This window comes from Littorina saxatilis, linkage group LG8 (assembly GCF_037325665.1).
Source record: "Littorina saxatilis isolate snail1 linkage group LG8, US_GU_Lsax_2.0, whole genome shotgun sequence".
NCBI lineage: Eukaryota > Metazoa > Mollusca > Gastropoda > Littorinimorpha > Littorinidae > Littorina > Littorina saxatilis.
Window position 1 is genome coordinate 35718955 of NC_090252.1, and position 12217 is coordinate 35731171.

At 41.7% G+C, this 12217-nt stretch overlaps 1 protein-coding gene across 1 annotated transcript in view; it reads right to left on the minus strand.

The window, feature by feature from the left end:
* Nucleotides 1–513: 513 nt before the first annotated feature.
* LOC138973402 (uncharacterized) overlaps nt 514–12217 on the minus strand; it is a 16740-nt gene continuing 5036 nt past the window's right edge. Inside the window, exons 3-9 of the mRNA XM_070346117.1 lie at nt 8269–8385; nt 7639–7788; nt 6572–6704; nt 5135–5421; nt 3237–3364; nt 1776–1983; nt 514–1122 (exon numbers count right to left, since the gene is read on the minus strand). Of these exons, the coding sequence (XP_070202218.1) occupies nt 643–1122; nt 1776–1983; nt 3237–3364; nt 5135–5421; nt 6572–6704; nt 7639–7788; nt 8269–8385 (1503 nt within the window). The 3' untranslated portion in view covers nt 514–642. The remainder of the gene's footprint in view (nt 1123–1775; nt 1984–3236; nt 3365–5134; nt 5422–6571; nt 6705–7638; nt 7789–8268; nt 8386–12217) is intronic.

The window sequence follows — 12217 nt, forward strand, 5'->3', positions numbered from 1 at the left end:
TTCCATCTAATTGCTTACCCTCCGCGGGTTAGGGGGAAGAATTTACCCGATGCTCCCCAGCATGTCGTAAGAGGCGACTAACGGATTCTGTTTCTCTTTTTACCCTTGTTAAGTGTTTCTTGTATAGAATATAGTCAATTTTTGTAAAGATTTTAGTCAAGCAGTATGTAAGAAATGTTAAGTCCTTTGTACTGGAAACTTGCATTCTCCCAGTAAGGTAATACATTGTACTACGTTGCAAGCCCCTGGAGCAAATTTTTGATTAGTGCTTTTGTGAACAAGAAACAATCGACAAGTGGCTCTATCCCATCTCCCCCCTTTCCCCGTCGCGATATAACCTTGAATGGTTGAAAACGACGTTAAACACCAAATAAAGAAAGAAAGATCTAATTGCTTCTTATATCTTGTCAACCTGATTTGGTTATGGCCCAAACCAGAAGCTTTATGTTTGTTTAATGCGTGAATTATGTGTACTCATTTACTGTTTAAGATTAATACTTGAAAAGCTTATCTGAACCAGTCACATTTTTACTGACTGTGACGAAAACAGACACTGTTCAATATTAAAAAAAAAATTGTTACACAAGAACACATAAAAACAAAACCGAATTACATTCTAAATCAGACACGAACTTACCATGACTAAATATGTTCTTTGCAGTAGCATATTTTCTTGAAGAACGGGTCGTCCACACAATGCGAAGTATTGCCGTAATAATTTAACCTGCTTACGTCCCCTCGAAGTTGAAAGTCCATGGAGTTGCCACACTTGACGAGGTATCCTTCCAACAATGCTTCGTTAGGTGTTACAACGACAGTCACACGATACATTTTTAACCAGTTCTGAGCATTTTCTCTCCGATTCACATTCTGACCGTTGCAGAAACTTTTCATATACATCCCCCCTCCTTCCAGTTTCATAACTTTCACAAGACCAGAAAGCTTCAATGTGTGGCACACATCTGTGACATTAGCTTCAGTAAGTGCTGTGTTCAGAGCCTTCACTAGTGCAATGCCCGCCTTCAGAGCTATGGGTGAATGTAACAGAAGGGGGCGCTCTGTCAAACACACGCAGTACGGGAGAGGGATGCCTGCGTCCACGCATGTTCTGTTCTCAGGTATCTGGAAGGGCGAAAAAAACAAACATGTAAAAAAAGATTATGTAATGAATTATGAAAAAAATATGAAAGAACTCTTTAACAGAAACCTTGCGAAACGAAGCGTTTAATTACATCTGACATATCCCGAGGCTGGTGTGGATAATTTACGCCAAAGTTTGAAAGCGATTGTCCAGGTACAACATGGCTGAGAAGTTGTCTATGTGTACAGTCGGTTCAATGTAGCATGTGCAGTCAACCTACTGCCCCCCTCCCCCCCCCCCCCACCCCCCCACCCCCCCCCACCCCCCCCCCCCCCCCGGGCAGTCGAAACCGAAGTGGATTTACAAAAAAAATGGTGTTCTAAATCAATTGTCATATAACAATAAACCTCACATAACTAGAGCCCTAACTCAATCTTTCTTGCACACTTATGTTGAACTCCGCTAAACTTGTGTGGTTAGATCTAGCACTATGTATGTGCGTCTTTTAATATGTGTGCAAGTGCATTTATACGAGTACAAGCTTCAGGGGAGAAAAGTCCCTCCCTTGCCCTCACAAAAAGACACAAATATATGTACGCCTCCCCACCACCACCCCACTCCCCCCTCTGGTCACCTCTGCCCGGGTTCCAAGGGAAAAAAACTATCACAGAAAACGTTTAGAAAAATACACAACCTTTTTGAAAAAGCTGATTCCATGCTCGCCAATGTAGTTACTGTTGTCGACATTGTTCAGAAACAGAACATCACGTAGAGTGAAGTGCAAGTCGAGAGGAGTTGTCATGCGCGCAGCATTATTCTTAACGTTGTCCATCAGATGAGGATAGGCTTGGATAAACCACTCCGGAAACACAAGGAATAGGAATGGACGCATCTCTTCAAACCTGTCCAGCAACATATTGAAAGGATGTATATGCCAGGGAGGGGGATATTTGTTGCTTGTGTCTGGTGAAGAAGAGAGACAAAGAGAGAGGGAGAGAGAGAGAGAGAGAGAGAGAGAGAGACATAGAGAGAGAGCGAGAGAGAGAGAGAGAGACTTTTGACTTTTGGATGGTTTATTGTACGTATGACCATTGGCCCATATACAAACCAGCGAAGAGGGGATGTGGGTTAGGGGAATTTTACACATATACACGTCTTACACATTTACCCTCACATGGTATAATTATAATAATCGTTTACAATTACAACGGTACTACGTATCTCTAACATTTCAGTGTTTCAACATGCAGTTGTCGACGTTTTATCAGTGGCGTTTAAATTGAACTTAGCAATGAGGCGACACCTCTTTACATCTAAAAATGACAAAATGGTAGACACAGAACATTCACACATGCTTCCTATAAATCGTTTTCTTAAATCAGAATATAATGGACAGCATAAGAGGAAGTGGTGTTCATTTTCGGCTACATATTTGCAAAAAATACAATATCTTGATTCCATAAGAGCACTGAATCGTTTAATTAATTGGCAAAACACCAAATCTGAACTGTGTAAGTGCTACCCTAAAACAATAAATGTCAATATTGAACAAATAGCTTTCAACATGCAGCACAGACTTAAATTTAGTGTACGGTCCCTTTATGACACTGTGCCGGACCATTCTTGTTTATACATGTCACCCAATCGGAGTTGAAGATCCTCAAAAACCATTTTACATTCCCGACACCTTGGTTAAGCCTTACAAAGTTAAAACCAGTTTCAGACAATATATTGCGGATTTCCGAGGCCCGACACCTTTTTCCTCTTTCATCCATGTTATGCAACATTGTATTGGCTTGCTTTGGCAATCTGTCGTCTCTCATCATTAGCAATTTAAAACCAATCATTCAAACAACGCACATAGGAGTTTACAAAAAGGGGGTATCTGCCAAGTTCTCCATAAACCATTCTGTTTGGTGTACATGTTGGTGAAGAGAGAGAGAGAGAGAGAGAGAGAGAGAGAGAGAGAGAGAGAGAGAGAGAGAGAGAGAGAGAGAGAGAGAGAGAGAGAGAGAGAGAGAGAGCACGGTGAGAGAGAGAGAGAGAGAGAGAGAGGGACAGAGAGAGAGAGAGGGACAGAGAGAGAGAGAGAGAGAGAGAGAGAGAGAGAGAGAGAGAGATTCAGAGAGAGAATGAGAGAGAAAGACGGACTCACTTCCCCATTGGAGTATTTCTGAAGTCTCCGAACCGTATGCCATGATCACTCATGAACACAAGCAGAGTATTGTTCAGCAGTTGTTCCTTTAATAACTCGGACAGAAACTTCTCGTGATAGCCATCAACCTGAAGAAAATGAAATAGAATTACAATGTATGTTCTAAATAATGTAGCAACAACAACAACAACAACAACAACAACAACAAATATTCATACACAAAAAGACCTGAAGGAAATGTATTCTCCAATCCATCCTAACCCTTCCTGAAAATAGCCAGTGGACGCTGGACGACTCATGGAGATACTTCTGTTTATTTGGCTGTGGAAGTGTTGTGCCACGTGAATCGGAGGCAAATATCAAAAATAAATAAATGTCATCATTTTGAACGCAGAATGCTCAAAGTGAAACTATGAAAGGGATGAAAGACATCAACATAAAACCCTTCATCTCACCTGAGAAATAAATGTGTGATGTATATATACATATATCACAACATCAGACAACATGATTGTGACATAATTAAACAATGAAATACTTCTGTTCAAAACTCATACCCGCTCATAAGAATTCATTTTCAATACATCGTCTTTCACCATCTCTCTTTATTCCTACTACACGCACACACACACACACACACACACACACACACACACACACACACACACAAAAACACACACACACACACACACACACACACACACACACACACACACACACACACACACACACATTGTTAGGAAACGCTGCCGTTGCTGAACTTTGTTTCAGTTTTGTGTGTTGCATGTAGTTGACTTTGTACTTTGTGGGAAAGTACCGATATTATATTTTGTAAACACAATATTTATGTTTGGACGAGAATGCAGGTGAACTTTCTAGTCCTGTCAAAACAAGTTGTTTACCACGTTGTTTTGAGTCGTGGGTTCGTGGCGTTCGCTCGGATTAAGTGCGTCGGCACTTTTGATGTACGTCACAGAGAATGTCACTATTCTAGTCCATGTACAGTTCATCTAATTTTAGTTGTATCATTTTCGGTCTGGAATATTCTCAAGATTGAGTATTTACTATATATGCCAGCGCGATTTGTATGTTAAAACAAGAAGAGCAAACGCTCGATCGAGTCACTTTCGCAGTTCTGAATATTATATGAGGCATCAGATGGACAGGAAGAAATTGCTATTCACAACACAATGAGTCACGTTCACATAAAATTTGAGCCCGGTCACTTTTATAGTTTCCGAGAAAAGCCCAACGTTAAGTTGTGTGTTGCCGAACAGAAAAGGCTAGTTATCTCCCTTGTTTTTCTGATAACGTTCGTAAAAGGCTACAGATGTAAATACTTTGATGTAAAGAATAATCCTACAAAGTTTCAATCACATCCGATGAACTTTGTCAAAGATATAAAATGTCTAATTTTTCCTTTGACGCTGACCTGTGACCTTGAAAAAGGTCAAAGGTCAACGAAACCATCGTTAAAGTGTAGAGGTCATTGGAGGTCACGACTAAACAAAATATGAGCCCGATCGCTTTGATAGTTTCCGAGAAAAGTCCAACGTTAAGGTGGTGTCTACGGACGGCCGGCCGGACGGCCGGCCGGACAGACTAACACTGACCGATTACATAGAGTCACTTTTTCTCAAGTGACTCAAAAAGGCTTCTACTTTGAGTTCTGCTACGATGTGCAGTTGTATGTATGGAATGCTAAATAACTCCTCGAACTCAATTTGACGAGTTTTTGTCTGCTGCTGTGAAGACGGGCCACGTAGAATAAAAGAACACAACTATACGACATTTGAGAACTTCGTCAATCTCAAGTGTCGTGTAACACACACACACAAACACACACACAAACACACACACACACACAAACAAACACACACACATGTAAAATACTTCACCCTACTACCGCCATTCAGTTGATCATGAGTACTCGGGCTGAGCCAGAGAATGGCGAAGTACGGATTGTGGCGGAAGAGACGACAGAACTCCTTGACATGGTTCATCAAGATGAGATCATTGGCAACACCTTTAAAGCAACTCCCGTGATGAGAGAACAGCTTACTGTCCTCCTTCGCTGTTTCTACCGTGCGAGCGTAGTAGTGGGTAGGTTGATCAACGAAACCCTTTTTGGCGTAAGTGAACATATTCGAATAGGGGTCCTCTTCGTCAAAAAGCGTACGAAATCCTGTTGGGGGACAAACATGTGTGCAAAGATTATTCTGTTAGAAAATGAGTATCTTGTTTGCTTGTTTTTCTCAGTTATAAACGGATTGTTAAGCTTATAGTCGTCAAGAACATCAGCTATCCAAATAAAATGAAATAAACTACATTACGACTACGACCCGGCCACGCTTGTTTTGAGCAGTTTAAACTGAGCGTAGGGAGAGCGTGCAGCTTCCCGACCAAGCATATCCCACCCCGACCAAACCACGCTTATGGAGATCCTCCCACGCTTGGCCCACGATTGGCCAGGCTCTCGGACACTTTTCCATCGTAGAAGAAGCGGCGTCTATGTGTGACTGGGGTTTTTAGCATTAATGTTTAGTGTTTAGGGACCCTCTAGTTGGAACACCTGTTGGGGACCCTGACAGAGTCCCTTGCAAAATTCCTGTAACTGTTGTTTACATTTAGTCAAGTTTTGGGGGAATCGAGATGAGGGTCGTGGTGTAAGTATGTGTGTGTGTGTGTGTGTGTGTGTGTGTGTGTGTGTGTGTGTGTGTGTGTGTGTGTGTGTGTGTATAAAGTGATTCCGAGAAAACTACTAGACAGATTTTCACGAAACTTCACATGTGAGTTTCTGGGTATGATATCCCCAGACTTTTTTCTCTGTTTTTGGATAGATGCATTTGATGACATCATATTCGGCTTATAGCGAAAGTTGAGGCAGCACTGTCACACCCTCATTTTTCAACCAAATTGATTGAAAGTTTGGTCAAGTAATCTTCGACAAAGTCCGGACTATGGGATTGCACTTCAGCTCGTAAGCAAAAATATGTGTTAATGAGTTTGCTCATTAAAATTGTCATTAAAATCGAATTTTCAGAAGCCCATTAAAAATTGATTGCATAGTATTCCTCATCTTCTCCTGAAATCAAAACTATATAGATATGTCGTGTTTACTCTAAAAATGAGCTCAGAATGAAAGAAAATAGGTTCAGTCAGTACATGCACTACGCGGTCACATGCTTCGCGGAGACGAGCGTGACCCCGGAACGGGTAAGCCAAGACAATCCAAAAACAGTCTTGGCTACGACTAGTTTGTCGTGTTGATCTTTTAGTTTGATACCGACTGACTAAATGTTTTTATATCGCTTCACGCGACTTTTTATTTATACCTTCATCAGCAAAGTCTTCCCACAGAAAGCGGAATCCCTGTCTGTCCATGTTCTCCATGAGGTTCCATCCAACTTTTTCGGGTGTCGTGCCTGTCAGCATGGCAAACACGTTGGGGAAGGTGTTTTCGCCAACCTGTGTCAGAAAGATGTGTAGGGTAGTCAGTGATCAAGGCTGAAGCGAGCTACAGTTATACTCTGACATGACTGCAGCATAATCGTGTTTGAAAACTCTTCTGATCACCTAGAACCACCACCCCTCAACTCCCCAATAAACACACACACACACACACACACACACACACACACACACACACACACACACACACACGCACTCACACTCACACACACACACACACACACACAATCACACACAAAAGAAGAAGAAGAAGAAGAAGAATGTGCATTGTCGTACCATGCTTTACATGAGTACTGTCAGAAGGCCACGACATAATATTTTCTTTTTAAAACCGCCTTTTACGGCATTCGAGATTTTGTTTGTTTGTTTGCTTAACGCCCAGCCGACCACGAAGGGCCATATTAGGGCGGTGCTGCTTTGACATATAACGTGCGCCACACACAAGACAGAATCGAAGTCGCAGCACAGGCTTCATGTCTCACCCAGTCACATTATTCTGACACCGGACCAACCAGTCCTAGCACTAATCCCATAATGCCAGACGTCAGGCGGAGCAGCCACTAGATTGCCAATTTTAAAGTCTTAGGTATGATCCGGCCGGGGTTCGAACCCACGACCTCCCGATCACGGGGCGGACGCCTTACCACTAAGTGGCATTCGAGAGAAACGACACCTACACCTACATCGTTCAGTATGACATAACTTCCTTGTTAGATGAAATAGGAGATCACAGTTGACTATTTTGGATTCAAATGCAATGGTTCTTTCCAATGAGATGTAACACTTGTTGCGTTTGAGCTTTTCTGATTTGTTTGGGGTCAATTTTAACGCGGGAACCTCGCTGACGTGTAATATACTTCACCTTAAATTAAAAAAAGAAAAACCACAAAACCTACCTGTACAGTAAAATCAAAACGCCAATAAGTCTTACTTTTCCATAGTTGCTAAACTCGATGGCGCCCATCCGGTTCAACAGGAAGTGACGTGTGCGGCTCATGCTACGTATCATGTTGAACCGAGACACACTGTCCACACCCACGATCAAAACACTCATGTGGGCTGGGATGCTTCTCCCTAGTTTCTGACCAAAAAATGTAAAAGATTAACCGTGAATTCAAGATTGTATTTGATCATAAATTGGTAGTCATTTGTAGGATGGGGATGACAGAAATAATACACATATATGCTGATAGAAGCGTCGGAGGGAATCTTGGGTTGTGATTGGATAGTCTATCATGGCTATATGTCGGCGAAGTGCAAACACCTTCACACACAGACAGACAGGCAAACATATAAACAGGAGGCAAAGTGACAGACAGACCAACAGAAACACACATATGAACAGACACACACATACACAAACATACAAAACAAACAAGCAAACAAATGCAGGCACATGCGCGTACACACCCACACACATACGCACGCACGCACGCACGCACGCATGCACACGCACGCACGCACGCACACACACACACACACACACACACACACACACTCATATACAATCACGCGCGCGCATGCAAAAAAAGGAATCTATGTAAAAAGTGGAAGGGGGTACATTTTCCTTGTCTGGAGCGGAAGACCGTCTTTGGTGCCCGCGCATGCGTGTCTGCAGCAGTTTTTCGATTTCCGGTTTCTCCATCATGATAAAGTGAAAATTTTCATACAGTCGTTCCTGAAAACAAGCAAAAAATGTAACTGTTTTCTGTGGATAAGACAGCAACCCCACAACAGTAAATGAAGCTGACTTGTGCGCGCCATTGCACAAGTGTGACTTAATTAACAATGACAGGGGTCGTTTTTGCATTTTTGTTTTGTTCATCAAATATGTTCATAGTTGTGCATGAACTGCGGTTTTCAATCAAAAATAATTTTTACAGAGATTGACAGGGGCGTGCCGTTTGAAAATCACGTTATGCACAGAGAGCAGTCTGGCAATAGCATTGTGTCCCAATGAACAGAGGCTCTCATGCTGTGCAGAAGCCTGTGTGAATCTGTTGTGAATTTTGGACGGAGAAAGGAGGATATCTTCAAATTAGCAGTAAATGTTGCATCTATGTAGTACTTTTTTGTTTGCTTGTTTGTTTGCTTAACGCCCAGCCGACCACGAAGGGCCATATCAGGGCGGTGCTGCTTTGACATATAACGTGCGCCACACACAAGACAGAAGTTGCAGCACAGGCTTCATGTCTCACCCAGTCACATTATTCTGACACCGGACCAACCAGTCCTAGCACTAACCCCATAATGCCAGACGCCAGGCGGAGCGATCTATGTAGTACTAAGATCCCGTAAAATATTAACAAACGTCTGATAAAGAATATTTTATGTCATCATTTGGGAACATCTATGAGAATCACTCAATAACACGTACATACTGCAAGAAAAATTATAAGACGTTTGATGGGTTGTTGACAGATATCACGCTTTTCTGTACCTCTCTTCGTTTTAACTTTCTGAGCGTGTTTTTAATCCAAATATATCATATCTATATGTTTTTGGAATCAGGAACCGACAAGGAATAAGATGAAAGTGTTTTTAAATCGATTTCGGAAATTTAATTTTAATCATAACTTTTATATTTTTAATTTTCAGAGCTTGTTTTTAATCCGAATATAACATATTTATATGTTTTTGGAATCAGAAAATGTTAAAGAATACGATAAACGTAATTTTGGATCGTTTTATAAAATATAATTTTAATTACAATTTTCAGATTTTTAATGACCAAAGTCATCAATTAATTTGTAAGCCTCCAAGCTGAAATGCAATCCCAAAGTCCGGCCTTTGTCGAAGATTGTTTGGCCAAAATTTCGATCAATTTGATTGAAAAATGAGGGTGTGACAGTGCCGCCTCAACTTTTACAAAATGCCGGATATGACGTTATCAAAGACATTTATCGAAAAAAAGAAAAAAACGTCTGGGGATATCATACCCAGGAACTCTCATGAAAAATTTCATAAAGATCGGTCCAGTAGTTTACTCTGAATCGCTCTACACACACACACACACACACACACACACACACACACACACACACACACACACACATACACCACGACCCTCGTCTCGATTCCCCCCTCTATGTTAAAACATTTAGTCAAAACTTGACTAAATGTAAAACTTGGAAGAAGAAAAAGAAGAACAAGAACAAGAACAAGAAGAACAAGAAGAAGAACAAACAACAACAACAACAACAACAACAACAACAACAACAACAACAACTACAACTACAACCACAACAAAAAGAGAAGAAGAAGAAGAAGAAGAAGAAGAAGAAGAAGAAGAAGAAGAAGAAGAAGAAGAAGAAGAAGAAGTGATCTGACCTGACCTGTTGTGTAAAATTACAAAATGGGTCGTGAGTGACATATATATTCTTCTTCGGTTCGTTAAAAGAGCATCTGGCCGTGGCTGAATTGTATTTTTGTCAAGCCCCAGACCACGGACGTGTGTCAACTGATTCCGTTCATCCACCGGATGTTTCCGTTCATCCGCAGGATGTGTCCGTTCATACAGCCTAATTTTCGTCACTTGCTTCGGGGAAAACGTTGTGGTAAGTCGTGTGGGCAGCGCGCTTGTGTGATATTGAAAGAATAAGGTAGCGAAATGGTTGTGCTATGTGTACGATCAGTACCAAGGTGCTAGTGAATCCTAATAATAACACACGCGGGTCGAACGTGGCAAAATTGCCTGATTTTAAAAAAAAATTGTTTTTCTCGCTCTGTTATCGAATCTGACCCCTGATTTGCACATGATCACCAAAACCATTGCCTGTTCCGACATTTCGCTTGAACAGAAGTTTATAGAAACCAGGGCCGGACTAGGCGAAGAGGAGGGGGGGTTGCCAGTGGCGGCCCAGGGGGATGTCCCCCCTGGCAGCAGGGGCGGATCAGTTCATTTTATGGGTGGTTTTTTTCAAAAGTATATTGTGAAGATATGGGTGTGAAGGCGCGAAGCGCCTAGCTTGCTAGGGGGGTCCGGGGGCATGCCCCCCCGGAAAATTTTGAAAAAAAGGATGCAAAATGGTGCAATCTGGTGCATTCTGAGGATGATCATTACCAGTTTCAGGCAGCAGATTTTGTCACTGATTAATACCCCAAAAATTGAAACTCAATGTAAAATAAAGAAATGCATACCTCATTCAATATTTTTATTTTTTGGCTGGGGGGGGGGGGGGTCCGGAAACCCTAGAACCCCCCCCCCCTCGTTGTGGGGGTCAGGGGGCGAAGCCCCCTGAAGCTGATGGGTAGGTCATATTCTGAGATAGGAAAATGGTCGCTCCTTGCATGAAACGGCATAAAATAAGCAATAATAAAAAAAAATTTAAATAAGTAAGGTACATGTTTAGGCTAGGGGGGGTTGCGCAACCCCCATAACCCCCCCGGTAGTCCGGCCCTGGAAACCCATGGCTTTTGTACAATCACTTGTCTTTTGAAAACATGTAGATTCCGTTCATACCCCATGTTTCCATTCGTACAAAAGTGCATATTTCCCTTCGTACGAAAAGCGTTTCCGTTCATACACATTCGTTAGATCAGAGTGAAACAGGCCCCCACTACAAGTTTTGTGTATTCCAATCGTCTTCAAATAGCACAAAGTACGAATGCGTGTGATATTGGACCTATGTGAACCATAAGATGAATTGAATTTGCATAAATCAGTTTTGTGTCCGTTCGTACTGATTTTGACGGGAAATTTGTCCGTTCGTACCACTTTCATCAAATTGTTTCCGTTCGTACGCTTTTCATGACGTTTGTGATTTTTGGTACAAAGCTTGTGCAATTAGCATTTTAGAACCCCTAATTCGACTGATGCATAACCCATAATGTATGTTGTTCATGAGTGCAACAACACGCGACTGTGGCTTTTCTGGTGCAATACCATCCCTGTTTAAAATCTTACTGAAGAGCAAACATTTTGATAAGTCTGTCTTCGTCCAGTTTCCTTACACAATGTCATTTCAAACATCTGAACTTGTGTGAAACCTGTTCAAAATATGTACTCTTTATTTCTTCAAATTTCAGATGTGCCACTCAGAAAAAAAGCAGATGCTGTGTGCTGCAATCGTTATAATCAGGTGATAGGTCAACACACTTTTAAATGTATCTTACGAATAGCAATTTAACAAAACAAAACTAACACTTGTTTTAGTAAAAGAATACGAAAGGTAGGGTTACCTGTTTGCATAACTTTTTGTTTGTTCGTTCGTTAGTTTGTTTGCTTATTTGTTTGTTTGTATATGCGTTACAAGTGTGAGTGCTTAGACTTAGTGTGCTTAAGAAGCGAATCTTTCTTCCGAAAAACCTGGCCACACTGCTTGCAGCTATACGTCTCCGGGACGGCTTGCGGTGAACAGCTGGCGACATGCCGATTGAGGCTTTGTTTGAACTGGTATTCTTTATCAAAATAGGCGCATGTATAGAGTTTGACACCCTCATGGCGGCTGATGTGGGCATGATAATCCCCTTTGATTCGAAAGCCCTTTTTGCAGGTGTCACATGTGTCG